The 26,632-nt window shown below is 32.9% G+C and overlaps 1 protein-coding gene across 3 annotated transcripts in view; it reads left to right on the top strand.

The window, feature by feature from the left end:
• The window catches only part of LOC119830591 (nascent polypeptide-associated complex subunit alpha, muscle-specific form), a 67,055-nt gene that overhangs the window by 32,011 nt on the left and 8,412 nt on the right, over positions 1–26,632 (top strand). For all 3 annotated transcript variants that reach the window (XM_038353662.1, XM_038353660.1, XM_038353661.1), the window contains exons 4-5: positions 25,155–25,252; positions 25,983–26,193. In XM_038353662.1, the coding sequence (XP_038209590.1) occupies positions 25,155–25,252; positions 25,983–26,193 (309 nt within the window). The remainder of the gene's footprint in view (positions 1–25,154; positions 25,253–25,982; positions 26,194–26,632) is intronic.

Here is a 26,632-nt window from a genome sequence, read left to right as displayed (position 1 = left end):
TGATTTATTTGTGAAACAATCGATAGTTAGTATACAAAATGAAGGTGGGCCGATTTTTTTGACGACCAGTGTATATATATAGTATATAACCACGACAACATAGTGTCAAGTCACACTCATTTTTTCACCTATTGAAATTATGTAACAAAAACCAGCCTAGATAACTTGATTTCAAAAGATCTTTATCTCCAGTATATTTAGCGATATTTATCAACATTGACAATATAATAGTCCGCACGCCATCAACATCTATATGAAAGAGAGAAACCAGGTTTATTTGCTCAGCATTAGTGTGTCAAGGTCGGTGTATCGCACACCACGCTATTTCTAAAGTAGGTAGAATAAACAAACACATTTGAAATTTGCATTTCGTCTGGATATTAATCGGTTTGAGTATAAACTATAAACTTCTAAGTTCTGTCTGTAAGAAATTTACGTTTTATAACTATATAGAATAAAACAAAGTCGTTTTCCGCCATCTGTGTGTCTACGTTATTTAAAACTACGCTACATATTTTGAAGGATTTTTTCAATAGATAAAGTGATTCATGAGGTAGGAACCTTTTTGTAGAAAAGATTTATGAATATATAAATTTTTATGGCACAAACTTTCATCCCCTATTTTATCCCCTTGGGGGTAGAATGTATCAAAATTCTTTCTTAGCGGACGCCTACGTCACAACATCTATCTGCATGGTAAATTTCAGCCCTATCTTTCCAGTGGTTTGGGCTGTATATTGGATAAATCAACGTTACTGACATAGTGTTAGTCAGCCACCGTGAATTACAGCTATGTATTTAGATATTTTTCTCCTTTTGCATTAAACTAATAATATTATTTTAATAAATCCAAATTATAATACGATATTCACAGTATCCAGCTTATAACGGCCATTTGAACTATAAGATTACATTAAAGTAACGATGTTATCTTTTGAAGTCTCTTCAAGTATGAGAGATGAAAGTATCGGAAACTTCTCAGTAACTTCAGAACTCTTTGCTTGAATATACAGAATATTAATACCTTTCCTATATTTTAAGCGCATTTTTTATATGGTAACATAGCGATCAGTTCCTTATCGTTTATAATATAAATTAAATATTCAAAATCTAACGGAACTATCCGTATAGGTTGAAACGGAAATTTAGCTACCGTAAAAAATATTGCGTGATCGGAATTGACATGGAGGTTGTGCGTTTGTATGACACAGTAAATTCACACGGCAATAGAGACGATATTCAATTGTTTATTTTTTTTATCGTTATGTTGTTTGAAATATGAAGTCTGTGCTATAAAGTTATTTGAGATAATTTTATCGAATATTTTTCGATATTGTATTACGACAGATTAGATTAGAATATCAGTTTCAGTTTTCATTGACCTACTATTTTAATGAATGAAGCAACCCCGAAGTTTGAATTTTGACGCAATTGTCGTCATTTTAATACTAGTAGAAATAACTTGACAACCAAAAGCTTTTAACTGAAAAGTAGTTTTAATCACGATGTATCGATGGTTCAACCAAATAAAGTATTTACCAATTACGACCATCGCTTTCATAGCTGGCAAATGATAAATACGTTTAAATTTAAAAATGTAAAATAAACAGAAGCTATCGTAAACTCGCTGTACTCATTTGAACGTGGAACGTCCGCATTGCGGCTTAAATAATATGCTAGCACATGTCTCTGTATCTATTATCCAATTTACAGCTCGCACTCGGGTGACTAGCTCAGATCATTGCGCAGGAATGTCCTAATTGCTTGCGATGCACGGTATTGAAGGGAATAATATGTTAGCCGGGGACAAAACTTTTCTAAATCTAGATTAATATTGTAAAGACAAATTTTTTATTTCTTGTTTTTCGAAAGTTTTTTTAAACGAGTGAGCAAGACGAAAGTAATGCTGTCTTTTTTATAATTCGAAAGTCCGAAGGAGGATTTATGTTATACCATAACACCAAACCGATGGATAGACTTTGACATATCAGGTGTATTAATCATCACAATTGGGCAAAGGTATTTTATTGACATTGTTGGACAATTAATAATTTTCATCAGCAATTTCTTAAGACTAACGACAACAGCGTCATTAAAAATTTCATATTACCGATACTTTATAATATATTTCGGTTCTAGAACTTCTTCGTAATGTAGAAAAAGTATTTCAACATAAACACGCTTTCACGATACTACAGACAGTAAAACAGATGCCAATTACAAATCAACGCTTATCGTTTGGAAATATTTAATCTAACGTGTTCAGTTGTTTACGTACATCACTCAGTAATCTGTAGCACAAGTTTTGATGAAACTCGGCAAACAGGGAGCTTTAGTCATACATCGAATGTAGACAGCTCTTTAGAAAACTATAGTATCAACGATCCATACTTTTAATAAAGACTTACTTTTTATTGAAAGGAGTGTCAATAGCCAATTTTAAAAGCATCCTTGTTATATCAATACTGACCGCCTCCTTAGTACAGTGGTTAGCGCGTGAGCTTAGAACCGAGGGGTCCTGGGTTCGATTCCCGGTGGGGACGCAAAAAAAAAAGTTTCGGTCTGGCAGGACACAGAAGGCTGATCACCTACTTGTCCGTAAAGAAAATCGATCAGTGAAACAGATGTACATCATCTGCCCCATACCCCACTAGGGGACACGGGATTTCACTTTGGTTATAACAATAGGTAGCAGATCAAATTCCAAAGCATTTTACTAACTCAATTAAAAGTTAGGAGTCCGTTATATGAACGCCAAGATCTGAGAAGGGAATCAAGAAAACTTGAGGAGTGACGTAGTTAGAACAATGTCGTAAGAGACCCTGTTCTTAAAAACGCTTCGTTTTTAAAAATGCTTCGTTTTTAAATAGCTCAGTATACATTTTTTCTTGGGTATCAGTTAATAAGCTCGTCCCTGATCCGATCGCTCCGTTCAGAAACGCTGGTCATTCGAAAGTTCAACACATTGCAAGAGTATCGTGTTACGTTTATTAAGGCGTATTGCGTTTACTGAGAAATACCGCTGTTTATGCTGAAAGGAATACGAAGAAATGCTTTCAGGGTAATTGGATATATCGGTTCGACCGAGTTGTCTTATCTTGGTCATTCTTTACGTATTGGAATGTACGTAAACGTTGATCAATATTTTATTAACTGGTACAGATTATAAATACAGATAGTTAAACTGCTTTTGTGTTTTACTGAAAGATATTGTAATGTCGTGATCGACATTAAATGTGCAATAAAAACTACTATATGTGGCTATTTTTATAATAAACATCTATAAACAACGGTCTATAGTAATATAATTCAAAGAAATAACACACGCAACAAAGTTGATATAATGCAGCTCATGACGGGATAATTCACCCGTGAAACCCGATCTTTTCATACCGGAACATGCTCTACTTTGACTTGAAATAGATAATAGTATCATATAACAAAAGCGCTTCGAACTATCTATTTCAGAGCATTTCTTTACTATCTATACAGCTGACTAAAGATTATCAAAGTGTATTTAACTTTTCGTGGAAATGTAGAAAATTACTAATATAGAATTTTTTTAAGTTTACTCAATGGTAGAAGAAAGAGAGAAAATGAACTTAGCAATAACATTTCAAGGTTGATTTTAAAATAATGAAACAGTCAATTTATCAGAAAATATAAAACAATGAAAGTATCTCTAACATATACTCCGCTTTAAATCTTCTTTTGTGTTTCTCTTGTGTGTGTTGTGTGTTGTGTGTACCGTTTATAAGGGTGTGCTATCTTCAACTTTAGAAAGACAAAATGTTTTAGGTCACCTCGCGGCTTCAGTTGTGGAACTTTAACTGGATAACTTTTGTTTTAGAAAAATCTTTGTTTGAGCGTCTCCCACAATGGAATTTAACGCCGCCTTTGTCGTGACTTTTTGATCTTTGTAACTTCAAGTTGATTTAAAAATTATTTCTATTCGTTAACTAGGTTAGGACCTAGTTAACGAAAATATGGCCCTTATGTATTAGAAGACGATGAGTTCAATTCAGAACTAGAAACTGAAAAAAAGACCTAGAAACATTTTCACGATAGTGAAATCGCGTCTATAGCTTGTGATCTACATTATTTTGATATCCAGTTGATATTGCTTTTCTAAAGTCAATCGAGTCTGATGAAAACAGATAAAATAAGATTTATGTTACACGTTGCAATCTCGACCTGCATTTCTCGCTTCCTTTTCCAGCGCGAATATCGTGTTGATAATCTATTTTTATTTATTGTTTAGGCTGTAGAGCTTTTGCTGTGTTAATATAAAATTTAAATTCGCATATTTATAATCTATGAATACCTACATCTTCAAACTCATCGTGTCAGAAACTGAACGAAGTCTCGAACCCCAAGATATTGCTTATGAAATTTGACTTCCACCTTCATTTCTCCACAAATTTATTTACCTAAAACTATTCGTTACATAACTCTTTTCGAGTAAAGCTTGGCAAATATAGACAGCTCATTAAATTTTACAGTCTGCATCGCCAGGAACATGCAGGTAATAAAGTGACTGTAAAACATGTAAGTGCCTACGGGATACATTTTGGCCGTTTGCCAAACGTCCAACGGGAATATTAAAGTTGACACGTATTTTAGGATTTACCTAGTATTTTGTTCAATCTCTAGCATTATATTGACACGTAAATGTCACGTAAGGTATGTGCATCTTATGCATCATTTGTATAGTTTAGCCATAAAACCAATAAAAGATATGCAGATTTTTTATGAGGTGTTTTTCTACCGTGCTTTATATTTCATAGCCATTTAATCGCTTTCACCGTTTCATTTAACAATCTATATTTATGAAAGGCAACACATTCATCTGATTATCATTGAGATAAACAAATACGCCTTGAATCAAGCCTAAATCTAAATAGAATTATAAAACATAAAATAATGATTATAAGAAGCAATTTAAATAAGTAATAGTTTAAAGGCGCTTGGCACAGCACCAGATGTCAACCAAATGACGCTTCAGGATTTCCCTCCCAGTGCACGGTTGCGTTGAAATAATTTCAATTTGCAGCATTTTAAATATATGTTTTAATGGTTGTAGGGTGAATACCGAAGCTAATTAAGACTGTAGCTTACTGTAATTTTTCGCATTTTATGGTTGAAAGTTTTCGATTATCGGGTTAGCAGAGTACGTTTTAGGTCATGGGTTGTTACCACAATTCTATGTTCTTTGGCTTTCATTTAAAATCGAACTACATTTAAACACACTTTTATACGTTGCAAAATGCTATTTAATCTTGTTTTATATATATTATGTTATGTGCAAGTTACGTATGCAATGGAATTTTCATGTAGATAGAGATACGTGTTGTTTGAATGTTATAGATATGTTTATTTCACGCATCCGCCATACTTGGTCAAACACGACATATAATGCTTTCAATCTTTATATTTGAGTTGGTAATTTATCTTGTTGGCTACAAGCCAATGAATATTTTGAATGATGGAAGATATCGAGACGCTTCGCTACTCACGAAAAGGGATCACTCAGATGTTATGTGACCTTTTTGTTATTTATATCGTATTACTAATTCGCAACGTGCTTGTTGTGTATGCGAAATCATTTGTATAATACATTGAATTTGTGGCATTTGTCATTAACTAGTCTTATGTGTTAGTTATTCGAACAGCATTAATTGCCGTTATTAAGTTGATCGGCTCAGTTAAGGTGTTAATCACTTTTATTAAAAACAAACCAGTGATTTTATTTCAACACAAATGACCTACGAAGATAAAATGAACTGCACACCAACACTAAGACAAAGCAAATTTATTAGGTACCAATCTTATAATGTTTGTCCTCAATGGACTCCTAAACCACTTAACCGATTATAATAAAATTCGCACACCATGTGCAGTTCGATCCAGCTTGAGAGATAGGATAGTTTAAATAATTCTAATTACGATAAATGACAACCCGGGCGGAGCCGGGGCGTGCAGCTAGTATTGCTTATATATTTTCTACATGTTAATAAACCATACAACCTATTTATTTTAAAAATATGATGCGTAATTATCTTCATCCACTTTTCCTGTTTCAGGAAGCTTATACATCTATTGTAGTTACATTAATATATTTGCATTACGACCCATTAAGCCCTATTGAATGACATCTATACCTTGACGTATTCCCCAGTGACGGTACAATGAATTCCTTCTACATCCGCAGCAATCATAAGAACAACTTAACAATACTGTTAGACGTACGTGCGGCGCTTAGTATGGGCACGCTTCGCTCGCATTCAAGTAACAAAACGAAATAATCCCATGAGCGGTGTGTTGGTATGCGTTTTAGTTCCGTGTTCCACAAATAGTTCCAGCGGATCGCATACCGTTCGCCGCACGTTCCGGCATTTCGATGAGATTAGCCGAATTGCGGGTAGCGTTCGGAAATTTAAATCGACGGTCCGTGATTGATTTGGGAATCGTGGCGTGTAATGACGAAGAATGTTCGCATCATTTAAACGTTTGGTTTGTTGTTTGTTTTTATTAAATGATCTAAATATTTGATTTGAATATTACTCTGAACTATAATAAAATAAAATAAAAAATAAAAATATAATCGATTTTACCGCCGTTTTCCAAACATCGCGATGAATTGAATAATATTATGTACAATTGCGTTTTTAATTCGTTAAATTTATTAATTTCCACACAATATATATTATTTTTAAAATATTATGAACGTGTTGTACAAAAACATACAAATGATATCAGATTTTACATGATATTCCGATGAAGGCTTAGAGGATCACTCACTAACATCGGACGATAAGCTTACATTAATCTAGATTCTAGATAAAAGAGTTGTGACGTCATGCATGATGCAATATCGGCTATAAACCCGCGATCCGTTCTGTCTCAAGTTTGCCATCGAATATGACGCAAGCTAGAGAGCTCGAAAGGTTTTCTATCGGTGAAAGCAAAATAAATAACGCGAAAATGGTTGTTGACTTTTTAGCCAAGCGTTTTATTAGTTTGAGAGTTGAATTTCTATTTTGCGTGCTGATCGTGTTGTGAAATGTTTCTATCAGAAATCATCATAGTATCTTACTCGACGTGCTCCTATATTAATATAAAATTTTGATTATTTGTCACTATCACTACATAGTATAAAACAAGTCGCTTTCTCTGTCCCTATGTGTCTATATATGCTTAAATTTTTAAAATTACGCAACTTATTTTGATGGGGTTATTTATAGAAAAGGTTATTTAAAAGGAAGATTTATATGTATGATAACATCTATTAAACTACTCCGAATTTAACGCGTGCGAAGCCGCGGGCAAAAGCTAGTCGCGTATAAAAGTCTCATTTTGTCTTTTATCGGAATTTAATACTGTAAAATTTTTGCCTCTCTTCAACTTCAACAAACTCAAAAAACGAATCCTCGTTTTAATAAAGTATAAACAAATGCTACAATTAATCACTTAAAATCCCTTAAATCCTATTTGAGTACACCATCCTGTCACATGATGTTATATATCAATGGAAACAATGTCCGCCCTGTGATTTAATTAAAAATAACTCGTACGGCTTCCCACAGTGAGCAGTTCGCTGCACTTCGTAGCAGATACTCGTAGATGCGTGAACCCTTTGATGATACGCGGATATAGATAACTGGATTACCCGAAGTGTGGTCTTTTTTATGTCCGTTTAATAACCAGGACATTTTTTTGAAGCGATCGTTTTACGTTTTATTTAAGAGAAGATGCTATTTTTATATACGTGATAGTTGAAATAATTGTATGTTTGATGCTTCTGGATTGTATGTTTGTTTATTTACTTTTTATATGGAGTATGTAGTACTATTCAAAGATAACTTTAAAATACCTTCTTAAAGTCTTAACATTGTAATAAAAATGTCGTTATATTAATTCATAGTTCATACTGTAAGAACAGATTATGTGTGTAATCCCATCAGTTTATACGAAATACAATAAAAAGACACAAATAAGATGATATTCTAATGATTGCTTTCTTGTTTTTATTGTTGTATCTAATAGTAATCTACAATCTTAACTATTAAGAAATCTAAACTCGATATTATGTTTCTAAATTATTGTTATACAGATTTATATAGATAAGAATACTATTTTAATATTTACTCGACACCGCCAAAGGGAAAATGTTGTTGTTTCCCCTCCTTTAGTGTCAAAGGTCATCTCAACGATAGTTCGCCAGTAGAACAAAACAAATACGCATGTACGTTTATTCCAGTGTTTGTTTATCTTTGCATTTGCGTTGATAGAAAGCGACCAGCGCTTAATGCCGCCGCGTTTGTCGGTAGCTTTGTTGTAGTTAGCGGAAAATGGGCGATCGCATCGAATTACTAAATTGTCTGTTTATAGCTTTCATTGATGTTTGTGGGGAATATTTTTTATAACTGCGCCCAGCGGTTTCATCCGCGTAAGTCTGTATCCCGTAGGAATATCGGGATAAAAAGTTGCCTATATGTTACCCCAGTTGTCCAGCTATCTACGTACCAAATTTCATTGCAATCGGTTCAGTAGTTTTTGCGTGAATGAGCAACAAACACACACACATCCTTACAAACTTTCGCATTTATAATATTAGTAGGATATTATATTATAGTAGGATTAGTAGGATAGTAGGATTGGAGCTTTGTTCTGAAAAAAAACCAAATATATGTGCTCGTGATACTTATTTACTACAAATTTATAATGCAGTGTGTGATTTTAAGTTTGAAACAAAGCAAATCCGCTATATAAAAGTACTTTATTCCAGCAAAAAATATCCGTGTGTTTCAATTTAAAGTATATTACTATATATATTTTTTCATGAACTAGTATAGAAATTGACGGGAAGTAAATTGCCTCCTTTTTTCGATACTAAAACGGGAAGGAAATTAAATAGGTGACGTAAGTTTATATGAGAATCCGCTTTTGTGTCTTATGTGACGTCTGCGTGAGAAACGCTGCTTTTATAAGGAACTTGTGTTTTTATTTTTGAAAATACGCTTTCTAGCTCTAAAATGTATCTTACGTGACAGCTATAGCGTATAAATTCGTCTGTCTGCTTGTTAATTAGATTTGTGTTTACTTAATGCTGCCAGTATCCTGACTCATGCATTGTTTTATTTTAACCGCCATATTTTACTAATCATAAAACGTTATTCTCTTAGCGAACGTTTCTCTACAATATGATATTGTATGAATGACTAGAAACCCACGTTTGTTTGCATTTAAGACGCCAAAATCTCTATTATTATACAACCTTGAGCCAAATCGCAGTAACTATCTAATTTATTTCTCGATTAATCGGTACGAAGCTATTTATTTTATGGGTTAATGAATTATTGCATCCCATAACTTGTTGATAACTGGATAATTATTTGTTAACTGATGACGAAAACGATTAACAGTAACGAAGTTTATTTATTCAATATTAGACTAGGATATCAAGATTCCTGTTTTATCTCAAGCTAGCATTTGAACGGGATAAAAAGATCCTATCGCCCAAGTCATACCCAAATTTCATCAAAATTCGTTCCGTAGTTTCATCGTGATTGACGGACAAACATCCAAACAAAATAAACTTTCACAAAATATTAGTGTGATTAATAATTTCCTATTTGTGATTATTTCTACACATGTATATGTGTAACAAACAGGAAGATATTGGTAAAATGTTAGCGGTTTTAGTATGATTATATAATGTACTAGCTGCGCCCCGCGGTTTCACCCGCATAAGTCCGTATCCCGTAGGAATATCGGGATAAAAAGTTGCCTATATGTTATTCCAGTTGTCTAGCTATCTACGTACCAAATTTCATTGCAATCGGTTCATTAGTTTTTGCGTGAAAGAGTAACAAACACACACTCACATCCTTACAAACAATCGTATTTATAATATTAATAGGAGAGTAGGATATAATGAATGTATATGTATATATAAGAACAATTTATTTGTAACCATGTATCTTTGTTTATAGGCTATAGATAGCTTCACCTGTACGTTTGTACGTAACTCTTAATATAAATTCTGCCCAATTTTATACGCACAGATTTAATATCAACTTGATAGATACATTTTCAAGGTTCGATGACAATACGATAATTTCATGAGATTTTTTTTAAATTATTCTGAAAGATCATCAAGATTAAATTTCCTTACGTATATTCTGTAACAAGATTGGAAACAAGTTAGTTGATTCTATCATTAAAGCGTGATTTTACGTTTTTGAAACTATATTTTTGTGTCTACCATTTGTATCTTATAAACGATAAAACAATTTGATTTGATTGATCTTACGGTCTGATTAGCAGAAAATCTATTTAACAAAATCTTTACCTATATTATATCTGGAGAATGATGCTGGAACGTGAGAGACTTCTTTTATCGTATACACTATCATAATTGCATTCCGAAATTCTTAGCTCATTCGCTATAAAAATACCTGCAGAGAGTCGGTTCGAAGGTCCAGGTAGTAGGTCAAATATTATATAACAAATTACGTAATACGGTTACATTTCATTGTGATATTTTATATATAAATAATAAAATGGAAGATGTACAGCCGAATTTAATAAACAGAATCCTATTTACTCTAATAATACTTGTAATATTATAAATATGATAGTTCTGACGATGTATGGACGGACGTTTATCACTATAATTTAAAAAAATAGCGGATCTGATCTGTATTATGATATAAGCTATAGAGATTGATTGAGATTTGATTGATTGATTATAATTCTAGCACCTAATACTTGTTTAACTGGACAGCTCGAGTGAAGCCGCGTGCTCCAGCTAGTCCAGCTAGTAAAACAACACAACTACAACACACAATATTATCCTGGTGACTTTACATGACATTGTATTTTAGCGCCTTAGTATTAATGGAAACAAGGAAAACATCAAACAACACATAAAACAAACAAATTAATATTCCAGTCGTGCGTTTAAAATACTATGTGTGAAATCTATCACAGTGTCCATACAAGTCAACTACAAAGAAAACGTAATTCAAGGTGAATATCTGTCATCATTGCATATTATTGCAAGACTTGACATTTGTTTGTAAGCATCAAGGTTTTATTGAGGCGCGAAGCTAAGAAAAGTTTTTATTTAATTGGAAAATGCGTACTGGCTGAGTGTCGTTTTTTGTTGAAGTGTTTATTAACTGAGGTCAGGTCAAACCTATTGTGACAATTTTGAACAAAAATGAATGTAACCTATGGTACTATTATATGATAAATAAATATTTTTACAAAGTGATAGCCTTACTCTAATATTTAATATTAACAAATAATAAAAAATAATAGTTGATCCTTATAATTTTCAAATTCCCGCCATCTATTTGCAAAGCAATAGCAACATTAATTTCAAATCTTAAAAATGGAATGGAACGAATTGAAATAGAATACCACCAATATCTTTTTAAATTTTATAACGTCATCGTCTGATCATCTTGTTACGTAATGACATGATAAAACTTAGTCATTTGTTAAAGCAATCAGGCGGCTGGTTTAGCTTTAATAACTCCTCGCAATAACAACAATTACCCACCGATGCTGGTTGATCGTTATATAACAACTTGCTGTGTTTATGGTCTGTTATTAAAGAGGGTATTGTGTTCATAATATTTCACTGTTTCATATCTTTGTAATTATTTTCTGTTATCTATTTCATTACATTCATTTGACATTAAATGTGCCAATAAAATAATTTACTTACAAGACACAATAGATTTGATACCACACATTGTCTACTAATATTATAAACGCAAAAGTTTATAAATATGGATGGATGTTTTTGACTCTTTCATGCGCAATCAGCTTACCGTATCAGTATAAAATTTAGTACAGAGACAGATTAAAGTCTGGATTAGAACATGGAATACTTCTTACGCGGGTACCACGCGAGTGACGCCGCGGATATCAACTATTTCTCCTAAAGTAAAGGCATCGTTCTAAAGTTCCTTTAAACTTATTTATACTAAAGAATAATAAGTACACAGAGGTCAAATCTTTAAGGAAAAGGTGTTCTTTACTTAAAAATACGTATATGTATAACGTTAATCTAGTCACTACTAAAATGCTTATCGCTGCAATTCGCTTGAGTGGCACAAAATAATACTGGCAGCACACATACTTACAGAAATTTTGTTTCAATAACGAGGCAATTGTATAGAAAATGATTTTTAATGGCATGGAATTTACAATGTAGAAAACTAAATTAAACAAAAAACGAAAACCGTTTAGTGAATGAAATTTCTACTTTGTTATAAGAAATAGAATGTTCATGATAACGAGATATAATGAGATGTTAAGAATACTTTGAAAATAGGGAAACTTAATACAATTTTTTTGGTTGAAATTTGTTTTTTTGGTCATTTTGTAAACATGATAATTTGTTGCATTAATTAGATAAATATATACTTATATAAATTAATTAATTAAAAATGTGTACATTTGTTATTTTCATCAAATATTAAGGATGTGATCAAGTTCTTTTTGTATTATCCCATATATATATACCTAATCGTTCAGATAAATGTGTCTTTATAAATTTTTGATACTGACTGTTGTACTAAATTTTTCGACAAACTGTACTAAAATATTAGTTCTTCTAGGATGTGAAACTTACTTCACAAGCTCACATGTGCGCACTGCACATTATTTATAGATGCTGGCGACACCACTCATTTGTGGCTTCCTTTGCCCAGAGCTGTCATTAATAAAAAAAAGTTAGACATTTGCCACGGAAATAAACAAAAGATCATCGACATAGATCATTTACGTACTAACAATATACACTAACAGGGAAAATAAAAATTAAACTGATTTTATATAAGATATATAAGATAAAACTTTATCGAGTTATACCACTATTTATCTCTGGCCAACCCAGGTGAAACCGGGGCGAGCACTTATAAATATCTAGAAGAAAATTTAGAAAAGTGTCACATTGTCTACTTATTTAAAATTTTATACAAAAATGTATAACGTACCTATTTCTCATTTATGACCTAAAATACAAATAAAAACTCATAAATCATTTACAAATACAAACACCATTACGGTGTTTTATAAACAAAGAGTTTGATCAAGAGATTCCATTTCAACTTTTAATTAGATCGCTTTGTTTTGCAAACGGTGAATGATTAAAAATGTGCCCCCTTTGTTTTGCATTCGTGCTATTTTTAGAAACTATTTCTACACAAGCTATGATGAAATTCCATATTCGATCGAAGCCAAAATGATAAACACATATACAGTGTGATAAACGGAACAAAATAGGCGTTTCAACTACAATATATAATAATTATTAAGACAATTTATAAAAAGTTTTTATTAGAACGTGCAAATTCGTGTGCATTTAATGTAATAGGTAAACGATTGTTCCAAGAATTTAAAGATAGGGAATAACTACACCAATTCTATGGAACTTGAGCTCACAGTATTGTATTTCAAAATGAATTTTCGTCTCATAGACGGGGTCAATTAATGCAATTATGAATAATTTAATGACTTAACTGTGGAGTGTGGTATACAACAAAAACAATAAAATTATAAGAATTGATATTATTATTACATTTGACAGTGTACTGATGTGAAATTAAGTAATGAGTTCTTTTTAAATGCTTAAATAATGTATACAAAGACAATTGGCGGGAGGAAGCAGCCATTTTGTGACGTCATCGCACGAAGAGCTTAATCCTTTGGAATGCGTTGATACGATATCAATATATATATATGGGTATAATACGGGTGGCGGGCGGAATGCATCATGCACCACAGATTATCGCCTTTAGCAATAAAGACCCCGTTTCGTCACAGATAACGTACGTGAATTGCATAACTCTGACGTTACTTGATAGTTGTTACCTCAAAGGATATAAACTTTAGGTTTAAACTATGCAAAGCTTTTAAGTGAAGAACGTTATTGAAATATGTATAAGAGATAAAAGGTACATCATCATTATTTATAACCAAAAACTAATAATTGGAACATACACTAGCTTTCCCTTTATTAGCACGTGGTCATAATAAATCCCGTGGCTAAGCATTGGCTACTTTCTTATGTCACTCTCTAGCCTCCTATCTCCCAACATAAAAATCGAACCATAAGATGGCTATATTGCGAAGTGAAAGAATGACAAACTAACATACTTTCGCATTTGTAATTAAGATGTAGACTTACTCGTATTAGCGTTTAAACCTCAGTGCTTGTATTAATCCGATTAAATAAAACAATAACAGTTGTTTCTCAGTGATAAAATCATACAGGCGTAATTGTTTTTAGCACATGTAGGCGCAATTGCACAAAAGATACTGTATAGATATCTATCGAGTATTCTGGATATAGACTTTAGTTACCGAAAATAAGGTTCATTTTCTCACGTTCTCGGTTATTTAGTTCAGATTTCATTAGAACTTGCAACGCCATATGGCAGAAAACCTACGAACGGTTCGGTATAATGAAGTACAAGGTTTTTGCCAATTTATGATATTACTGGAATGTCTTTATTGACGCCACTGTTTTGTATAAAAAAAGATATATGTAGCTACCTGATCATTATTTTGTTATATTATCTATAGTTGTAGCTTTGTTTGTATATAATTTTTGGATTGAAATGCTTTACCACAACCTAAATAAAACCGTATTGAGTGCATTACTAAAATACTTCTAAAATTTTTACATATCGATACACTTGTATCTTAATTTAAATTCATCCCATGCTGCGTTATTGCCATAAAGAAAATAATAAATTCATGTTAGTATAAAAAATAATCAAATACGCATTCTATTATTGACATGTGTTAAAAAAAACGCTTGAAAATTTAAGACGCTATACTATTGAAAAACCATATTAGATAAATATGGTAGTCTATTGATAGATATAAGAACTTCAAAGAGTCGTTTTTCCTTATTAAAAATTTGTTAATTTTATGATCGCTCGTTACATGTGCAAATAATTATAACAAACATTGTTGAAAAGTTTATGCTCGTTATTAAATCATTACGCGTATTAGCATAAAGAAATTTATTTTATGGTCTCGTAATGAAAGTTAGGCCCGAGGTTAGGCAAGGTTTTATGGCTAGAAACTACCGGAAGGTACTTATATTAATTACACTATAAAAATTTCATCATTTGGAGCAACGATTCAGAAAAAATTTAGAGTAATGTGTAAATAATAGGTGATGCTTATTCATCTGATATTTTTTTGAGGAATCATAGAAATTTGAACTCAAAATAAAATCATTTTACAAGGTTAATAAATGAAAAATTGTCTATATGCTATTCCAGTTGTCCAGCTGTCTACGTACTAAATTTCATTGCAATCGGCTTAGCAGTTTTTGCGTGAAAGAGCAACAAACACACACACATCCTTACAAACTTTCGCATTTATAATATTAGTTATACACACACATCCTTACAAACTTTCGCATTTATAATATATATCATTCTACATTACTGTATTTTTCATTATTAATTCGCTTGTTTCAGGTAAACCTACATTGCTATCAAATTTTCGTAAGTACTGCGTATCCTACATGCCCTACGCGTGCACTTTATTCGATGAGTGAGACCAGTTATTCGATAGCCCACTTTATTTAATGATCTTTATTGCTTCATCTAAATTTATCCTTAACAAGAGATATAGGCATAGCCGTAAGAATTTAGTACGTTTTATGAAATTATAGCTTAGCAGCAAATAATATAAAATAATGCATGCAAGTTTTCCTTTTTTGCCATAATTTCATAAATTCAATTAAATACAAAACGAATACTTATATCACTTCTGTAAAAAGGAGGTTAAGTAGGTCTTTGAGTTTGAATAAGAAAAATTCTTTATACACGTCATAATTTAATTAAACAAATTAAAAATATGAATCCGAAAGTACCAGGCTCTCATGACTACAGAGATGCGTAAAATTGTAAAGCGCCTACTAACATCCAGTAATCCTGCGCTTCACGCTCCATTCAGGGGGCATTAGGTATTCAGGAGCACTCATTTCGGCTTTCATTCATGTTGTGAAAGGACTCTTTTAGTCTTCGTTCCGTTCTTGAAGACATTGAGATGTCTTTAACACTTTGGAAATATTTAGATTAAAGCTTGCTTGACACGCAAGCAGCTTTAATCTATTCATGAAAACATCAAACCTTTAGTATCATTTTATTACAATTTTGAAGGTTTTATATATAATATGTCTATCCATACTGTAGTTAAGATAAATCAAAAGTTGTAACAGTTCTGAATAGTTCCTTCATAACAAAACAATGCAAACCACTGAATGTTCTAGAATCTAGCAGGAAAAGATCGTAAAAAAACCAGCACGCGCAGTTCCCACAACTATACAATTTGTCATTCCAAGTCCATTCGTAACCAATAAACATCATTCATCGTTAGTTCATACGGGACTATTAACCGGATAGTCGTAAGCGGTCAATTTAATCCAATTGGCCATTCTACCAGGACCCACTTTATAGAGCCGACAGGATATGGGCTAGGTGTCAGCTTATTGGTAGACGAATTAAGATAAGGTGACCTCTTCTTGATTGCTTTGAAATCGATTGTGTTATTTTTCCAAATTAGTAGCCTGTTGTTTATTGTTATTCGTATAATATTATTTAGTAATATAAGTGTGAAAAATACTTGATGCGATTGCCGTTTAGTTATTTTTAACGTAACGTAGAAAATATTTTAGTAGCTAGAGGTATTGTGAAGTTGCTCAATGCAATTCTTATGATCGTGGATTGAACGTACTTATTTAAGATAGATAGATAGAGAGATAGATTAGACGTTTATTAAAAGAACACATAAAATACACGACAATTACAAGATAAAAACAATTAAACAAAGAAAAATTAACAGAGAAAAATTAATGATGTTCTTAAAAAGGGTTTTGGCTCAGCATAAATGTCACAGTCAATGGGACCCTGACGCTGATATTCTGCCAACACCACTTGAGGACAGAAGAATAAGATACTATAAATAATTAAATAAATACCATTATTTCTTTAAGACACTTTCTCTGATCTTTTTCATTAAGACACTTTCTCTGATCTGGACTGTAATTTGAATATGGCAGGGGATAATTAGATGTTCTCAAATGATAACACTAATTTAATGTGTATACCGCGCGAATATAAATCAAATAAAAACCATTGAAATAAAGACGGTTGGTCTCAGAAAAAACAGTACATCGAGTCCGCTTGAGTGTTACCCAATATTTACTCGGGGTCATTTTAACCTTACGCTAAGGGCACTTATAAATTCACACGATATGACGTCAACTATATTTACTTTGGTGAAGTTCTTGAAATTCTTTAAGATATTTATTATAGTCCGAATAAAATGATGTTATTTGAATATTACTTTTTTCTTTACTCTTTAAATTAAAATACAACTTTATGTTATGATTTAAATTACGTACCGTACTTTTAAATAATAATATTAGGTTTTTATTATTTATAGCATAACATCAATATAATATATTCTTTATATAATAATTTTTTACGAATAATATAAAGCCAAAGAGTTTGTTTGTTTGAACGCGCTAATCTCAGTTATATTATTGGAAAAGAACTTTCTTTTACCGTTGAAATAAACTACCTATAAGTCTATTATTTTACCTCCAAGCTATTCCTAGCTATATAGGTACTTGATATTTATTCTCTAAGATTATAATTGGAAATATATCTAGTAGTGCATTTAATTCATTACTTAAATCCAAGGTTGTTAATTACTTAATAATTAGTTGATAACGGTTGACTGGTCATTATTTAATCGTAGGTACGGTCATTGTTAAATTATCTTCCTTATTTATTCTACTTTAATTATTGCGGACCAGGTAATCTTGCATTCGAGAAGAAATGCCTACATTCTTAAGATTAAATGTGCACATTTTATGGGCGTGCTATTAGAATAAAAAAACAATGCAAATATGGGTCATGTTAAATAAACTACCTGAAGCAAAAGATATAAAAAGATGATAGTTATTTTAACAGCATTTATTTTTAACCGCCTTCAAACTGTCAGAACTAGACCAAATTTAAGTAGATCCACATGGCAATAAAGAACCTTTAAAATCGGTTCCAAAAAGTCATGAGGTAATAAACACAAAAATTACAGTTAAATGATAACTACCTCTTTATAAGTCAGTGAAGTTTTTTCATATGATTTATAATAGCGAAATATGTAAAACGACATAATCCTACTATCCTACTAATACTATAAATGCGAAAGTTTGTAAGGATGTGTGTGTTTGTTGCTTTTTCACGCAAAAACTACTGAACCGATTGCAATGAAATCTGGTACGTAGATAGCTGGACAACTGGAATAACATATAGGCAACTTTTTATCTCGATATTCCCACGGGTTCAGGCGCAGCTACTAAATTATATACCTTCCTCCTTTTTCCTCACAATAATCGTTTTAAAATAAATAACACAGTATAATAGACATACAATAACTAATTAAACTTAGAAACACACACAAAAATTCTCTGCCTCCGCGTGTATTAGGCAGATATTTCTAATGATCGATGTAATAGACTTTGAAAGTTACTGTCACCGAATAAGGTGTATATTTCAATGAATGTTTAATACAACGACACTCGGAAATTTTTAGATGAAGTTTTATTAGGCGATTGTTAATGTAATTGTTTATAGCGTAGCTCTAGCTGTAAACCGCGGCGTCACTCGCGTGGTACCCGGGTAAAAAGTAGCCTCCATGCTGATCCAGGAATAATCTATCTCTGTATCAAATTTCATATAGATACGATAAAGCTGATTTCGCGTGAAAGAGTAACAAACATCCATCCATTCGTACTTGAGAAATTTTCGCGTTTATAATATTGGTTAGATTTTTTTCTTTTTCAAATCTTGTATCAATTATTTATAATTGTTTATACTTTAAAATACCTCAATAAACAGCATCTATATCTTTTTAAATCGAAAATGGCTTAAAGGATGGCCCATTTATGATATTTGATTGTAATATTCAACTATTGCGGTCAACGCTTCGGTTCAGTTGGTATCTTCATCTCTGTGAACAATGCATTTTAATAATGTACAGACTATACTCCTGCTATAGTCTGTGCACTATATGGAATGTCTGGAACTATGGGTAGAATACATCGATATATAGATTCGAATTCGAATTCGAATTTGAAAAAAAAAAAAAAAAGAAAAAAGACTAACAAGAAGTGAATTTATAATTACGATATATTTTAATCATTAGCGAGTTGATTATAACGCAAATGTGGCCAGTAATAATAATTATTAACCGCGAATAATAGTTTTGTTTCTTCTGCTGTGACGCCTGATATATTCCATACTAAGCTGTTAATATGAAACTAAAGTGTGTATTTGTTTATTTTAACACGCTAATCTCAGAAACTAGTGGAACAATAATTTGGATATATTAAATTAAGCTAGTGATGTATGTTATTTTAAAACATTTTTTCTTCGTTTTAATTTATTGTTTAAAAACTGTGTATGGTGTAATCTTATTGCACATGATAAAATTAGCACGGTTTAGTAGGGCATAATGTAACAAAAAAAAAACTCACAAAATAAATTTACCCTAAAATCCAGAGCGTTTAGGGCTGTAGTACAAAAGTTTTATATCTCTCTGTGACTCAAAACTGTATACACTTAATCCTTTTAAGATACAGCGTAGTTCAGATTTAAAACCATGGGAACCTTCACACTCAGCCCTAAGTTGCCCCTATACAATACACGGTGTACTTGACTTAATGAATTCCTTACCGTCCTTTTGTGGTAACCGTACGATAAGAGGCAATGTACTGTAATATTAGGGTTGCCACTTTTAGAGAGCGTGCACCTTTTCTATAAAATTTTATATGAACAGTTAGGATATTAATGTCGAAAATGTTTAATACATATGTTATATTTATTTTTTGTATTATGGTTTTTAATAATTGGGATTATGAGTTTTTATTTATAACTAGCTTCGCCCCGCGGTTTCACCCGTATCCCGTAGGAATATCGAGATAAAAAGTTGCCTTTATGTTATTCCAGTTGTCCAGCTGTCTACGTACCAAATTTCAATAAGCAGTTTTATATCACATTTTCGAAATATTGACATTTTGATTTCGAAGGAAAATCCTTCTAATGATAACTTAAAATATAATTATACATGTCACACGTTGAATACATAATTTTGAAGTACGTTTCGATTTCCCTAAAATACTAGAGAACATAAATTGTAATAACAAAAATACACAGCCCTAAAAGTTAACTTCAGGAGTTATTTCCTAGGGAAATGTGCCTAGATAAGGAAAGTTACAACGCGTGTTAGTTATCTAACTGTATGTGGGTTACAGAATATTTACCGCGCAGCCAGAATTAAACACTAATATATTGAGAAACACGGGAAATGCAATGCACTAGACTTCGTTTTGAAAACACGATTCATACTCGAACTTCATTTAATTATCTTTCTCTTAGAGGCACCTTAATTCATCCGTAATATAGCAAGCATTTAGGCTTTTTACAGAGAAACATAAAATGAACTTTATTCATATTATTGCTATATATGCATATACGGCCTTATTAATAAAAAGTTATAACACATCTGAAGATTCGCTATAGTACGATTTACAAAGAATGTTATTCATAAATGCATTTTAGAACAATACTGTTCTATTTTTATTAATAAGACCGATAGCCTATAGTATACGAGTATATAAGGAATTATTGAAATTCATCTCGTAATCTCTGAGATTAGCGCGTTCAAACGAAAAAACAAACAACAAAACCTTCAGATCTATATATATTTAGTATGATAGATGTTATTGGTTTCTTAGATAAAAGCCCTACAGATTATAAAAGTACCTAACACGGACGCAAAACACACAACACAATAATGCCTGACGTCGTTACGTGTCCCAAAGTAAAAAAAAAATTAAGCCTACTTTAAAAAAAACATGTAAAATTATGAATAACAACATTTTGAACTTTATTCAACATATTAATAAAAACCCTAATACTTATTTCATTTCTAATCGTACTATTTTCAATATAAAACTTTCTATAAGTATCGGAATAAAAATAATCACTATCAAGACCTCGAGAGTGTTTGGAGAGCATTATAAGAACATACTAATTGAGTTTCTAGAAATTCTATTATGTATGCATTAATTCTTGTATGCATACATGATATATAAGAGCATTTAATAATTTTTTATTGAAAATAATTCGTTCTAGTTAATTAAAATACCACATTTTATTGCGCCTTTAAATTTACTTGCTCTCATTTTATACAAGCTGTAAAGATTTAGTCTAATTTGTTCAAACCAATGAATAAAGCATTTACTTGTCTATTATTTTTATTAATTATATATGTACAACTCTTGAAAATTTTAAAGGGTTACCGCGACATCTTAAAGCAGTACAGATTCCAGTGTAGAAAAGTGATGGCGCTATACGCTATACGCTCTGACTTTTTCCCACACTGGATTTAGTACTGCACTATGGGTATTGCTTTTAGACGTCACAGTAACCCCCCAGTTCAATAAATTGGGCTAATGCCAATAAGATAGAATCCAATGTCCAAATGCTTTCTATTATGAATTAATAAATATTTATTTTAGGTGGCTTGCTTCTGAAAAACATAAACAAAAAGAAATCCATGCATTTCTGAATTCTGATTATGTTTGTGTAGTTATCTGTACGTCTGCAAACGTCGGTGAAAAGTAAACCATATGCATTAAAAATAAACATTAGAATGAACGTTAAACAAACAGCTAACATCAACGAGTTTCGGATAATATAAATATGAAAAAAGCAACTACAAATCAAAACGAAAATTTTGTATCAACTGTATTTCATTTAGTTCTAAATTTACAGAATATTCTATAATTCATTTGTATGTGGGAGTCGAGCACGCTTCGGCACGAATTGGGCCAGCTCGCACCGGGGAAGTACCACACCCTCACAGAAAACCGGCGTGAAATAGTGGCATGCCACTGTGTTTCGTCCGGTGAGTGGGGGAGCCGGAGGCCCGTTTCCTTTTCCTCACCCGTCCTAGTCCATTCCTTCTTTCCAGTCATTAATCCTTTCCTTTTCCCTTACCCCATAAAAGCGGGCAGCGCATTCGCAGAGGTACTACTTTTGCGAATGTTTATGGGCGGTGGTGATCGCTTACCATCCGGCGAACCACCAGCTCAGTTGCCCGCTATGACATAAAAAAAAAAAAAAAAAAAAAAACAGAAGAAAACTACTAAAAACACACGCCTATTATGCAATTCCAGTCAATGTTATATAACACATATTACGGAGACCATGCTAATGATGGCAATTAGAGTCCCACACGTCTTAGGCGCGTTGTTGTAGCATCTAATTAGCTCGCCCTCCTCGCAGGCTCAAATTAGGTCGGTATTGTCATGAGACAGCGCTCTATACGCTCAACATTTTACTGGAAATAAGCGCTTCAGGCTTAACCTAACATTGTATTATACGAATAATAAATTGAACGTGGGCCATGTTTACCATATTTGGTTTAACCTTAGATAAAATTGAACATTTGTACTAAGAAAGTAGGGGACAAATGCGTACTTGTTTAGAATCCGTACGAAACTTTGCCACGCCCTCAACAAAGGTTCTATTGTAAATGTCAACTTCGATCACTTTTCCTGATCTCACCTTCGACATATACAACGTTACATGCGAAGCTTTTAGCTTTGTGCATTCCGTTGCGAGTTTCCCTCAGCGAACCTCGCAGCATAAAGGAACAATGACAGAAGGAATATTTACTATGAGCCTTTATTTGCAACTGAGAGACTTTTGATAGATGTACACATTGCGATAGGACATTTCTACGTTCGTATTGTTGGAGGCACGAGAACTGGTTGTAAGGGTGTGTGAACGCATGCGCGCAGCCCAAGGACACTGACAGTCGCTCAGTCGGTCGGGAGGCATCGCCGCGGATGCCTGATCACTAATCCATACCCTCCATGGATTACGATGCGGAGTGCCGCATAGATCGACTCGTAAGACCGACCCGAGGACCGCATGCCAGGTCCGCCGACCTCAGCACCAGGCCGCAGAGCGACCCTAAGCACGGAAGCCCCACGGGCGCTGCGATTCAGCCTTGTAATTGGATTTTAACGTTCAATAAGCTAACGTTTACTGTGCTGATTTGATTGGCGAGCGCTTTTCGCTTCGATATCGCTTGCTTATCAAAGTTCCGCTTTGTGTAGATGCTTTTAATGTTTCCAAAAAAAAAAAATGATCTTACGTAATACATTATGAAATGGTTGTTGCATCCTCCTAGTACAGTGTGGGTCTATGAATTAAAAGACAATCGAAAATAGTGATAATGACGTGTTGGGAAAGTGTAGGATTTCTAGGTCCGTGCGCGCTTCTCGCGACATCTGCTATCAGGGTGAGTTTTTATAAGTACATAACTAAGTTCAAGGTCGCGTTCACGTTACGATAAATATTCGTACTATTTCGTTAAGGGCGCTTTACAGTGAACATTGCGTGATTAAATTATCGAGCCTTTTTTATCCACTTCGTTCTATCACTGATAATGAAACATGAATTTTGTATCCTGTAAACGATGTTTTATGTAATTACTTCCGTGGTAGCATATTATTTAAATATGCAGAGACAATTAATGTTTTCAAAACACGTCAATTATTATACACCTAATGAATGATCCCAGATCCATAAAAGCAAAAATCGCGTAAACATTTGCATTTCTTAATGACATATTTAAGAGGGGTATTGTTTTCACATGAGTTTAGTTGGATTCTTGGTCGAACAACGATGGTATCGATAGTGTTGCTGACGACAGAAGAAGTTTTACAAAGTAATGGATTTTGGTTTTGTTTGGACACAATGTGGATAACCGAGGACTTGGAACCATTTGAAGAAGTTAAGCCCCAATTCGTTTTCTCCAAGCCGCTTCCGAGAGACGTGTATTATGCAAAGTATCCTGATATACCAAGAAGTGAATCTGAGGACGAAAACTCGTTAAGCGTAAACGGTTTTAAAAGAAAACATCAAGAATGGAAATCTAAAATACGCATACGTAAAATAGATTCGCGTAGATTTTCTACTCAATCCACGTATTGCATGAAATCTGGAAATTCTTCCGCTGGCTATGTTTCTAGAAGAGTTACGTCACTCGTATATGCAGATGATGAAAAATTTTCTCCAAAACCTTTTGCGAATAGTGAAGAGAGAATTCGCGATTTTTTCAATCGATTGATTGAAAGCATTCCCCCTCCACCTTTGGAAGATACAAGTGAAATTGACAAATCCATTTTAAAACCACCAGTTACGGATTATGAATTGAATGACTTTGATTTACCTGATTATAGCGATTTTGTCAACTACAATAAGTCACAAATGAATAACAATTCTGCACAAGGACCTTTCACATCTACAATTAAAAGAGCCAGTCGCAACGTGAACTTTAAGAGTAGCACGAATTCATTAAAAACTAATTCAGATTGTTGCGATTCGTGGTATGAAAGCATATACGGTGTGTCAGACATAATAGATGGTCCTTCTGATGGAATGCTTGCGATAACTAATGAGTCAGACATAATATCGTGGTGCGATGTTATCAATATATGTGATTTAAGCGATAGTGTGCTGAGAAGTAGAGAATCGCTACATTCTGAAAAGCTCATAAGTCAATATCGCCGTGAAACTGATCACATTTCAAGTATATCTCAAGAAAACGAAGATATCGCTTATGAAAATTTTGTTATAGATAAATTGAATAAAACTTTAAAAGCATCAGTGCCTGATTCGTCTCCTTTAGATAACTTTGACGATTACAATAACTGTGTTACTTTAACCACGCCAAATGCTTTAATATTTGGAACGTTTTACCGATTAGCTCCAAATGAAGATGATTCGGTAAATGCGGCTTGAAATTGGATGGTCTAATTCATTTTATACACTGTACTAACCATGTGACGCTTAATAAATGTTTAATTTAAAACAAATCTATCTTGTTTCTTTTTTTCTTTCTTTATAAAGCTATTTCTATCTTTATTACATCTATCTTCCTTGAGTTCGTAGTAAGTAGTTGACCTTTTTGATATAAATCACATTATTTTTGAACTGTTCTGATAGCATATTTTATTGTTTTAGCCTCCTGAGAACGAACTGCAAAAGAATTCGGATCGTGTGTTATCAGAGCACGAGTTAAGGGTCCAGAGATCGCTGCAGAAACTCAATGTTCCAGAATGGTGAGATACAATTTAATATTTCATCCTATTTGAGCGTCGTAAAAATCTATACACTTGAAAGGTATTTCAAATAAAAGATATGCATAAATTTCTTAAAGCATTATCTTGAATGAACAAATCAACACGTGCTTCTAATATTTATAGATGCATAACTTGAACCAAAATAGATTACATAGTACCCGTTGACCGTCCTCTTATTTCTCCATAAATTCTTTTCTACTCTAAAAAGAGTTCCTACACATTCTATAAGAGTGACAGCTACTTAACATTAATAACAATGAAGTTAATTGAATTCTAGAATATATGAATGTGCACCGGAAAAATTGGTTGTTATTACAGGATTACTTTAATAACTATAAATATTCTGAGTGGGAACAGATAAATTTGGCTGTACACACATTATATTTAGAATACGTGGGTGGTAAGTGGGAGTTGTACGAGAGTATTGAAACAAAATAAATTAAATATTGTATATATTGAATATATGTGTATGTTATATACATACACATATATGAATGTATTGAATATCCATTATTTATATGATATTACTATGTAGTAATAGATTAAAGCGTATTTTTTTAACAAAAAACTAATAAAAATGGTAGAAACTTAATTTCATTTCAATTCATTTTTTTATCATCTGTTAGCGAATCAAGTAACATTTAAATTCACTAACTAGTGTAATCAACTCTTAGTGAACCAAAACTAAATAAATCAATAAAAATTTTAGGTACAAAAACGCTCCAGCCCCAAGAGAGGGGTTCCTGCTCCGCAAGCGGCTATCTGATGCCTCTACGTCAGCAGCTCGGTGGAGTGGTCTCAATTCGAAGACCACGTCGTTGGGCAGCCTGGGGGCGAATGCGCAGCCACCACCGCCTCAGCTCTCACCGCACACTACCAGCTTCGGCAGGTGGTCCACGAGTCGGCTTAACTCGAATCAGGTGAGTTTCAATTTAATTGGTTACAACTTTCTTTTTTGAAGAAGGATAGATGATGGATTTGGAGGTACGAAAATCTCATCGAAACAATGTTTCAGTTAGGCATATAATAGAAAATTTCGCGAAATTTTTATTTTAATCAATAGGTAATAAGTGGGTAGAAATTTCCAAGAAAGCCTATACTTAAAATCAATTGTAGCTTAAGAAATTTGTCAGAAATTTTTTATCGTTATGATATTTGGAATCAGCCATTGGCGTTAAACCAAACTAGTTAGGTATTGAATTGTGAATACCTTTCTCTGTCTTCTGCTTTGAATATAGTATGATGTTCCTTTGTATAAAAATTTCACAATAACGTATTATAACAGACTAGCTGCGCCCCGCGGTTTCATCCGCGTAAGTTCGTATCCCGTAGGATTATCGGGATAAATAGTTGCCCATA

This window comes from Zerene cesonia, chromosome 11 (assembly GCF_012273895.1).
Source record: "Zerene cesonia ecotype Mississippi chromosome 11, Zerene_cesonia_1.1, whole genome shotgun sequence".
Lineage (NCBI taxonomy): Eukaryota > Metazoa > Arthropoda > Insecta > Lepidoptera > Pieridae > Zerene > Zerene cesonia.
The sequence above is the reverse complement of the archived record's forward strand: the minus strand, read 5'-3'. Positions and strand labels throughout refer to the sequence as shown.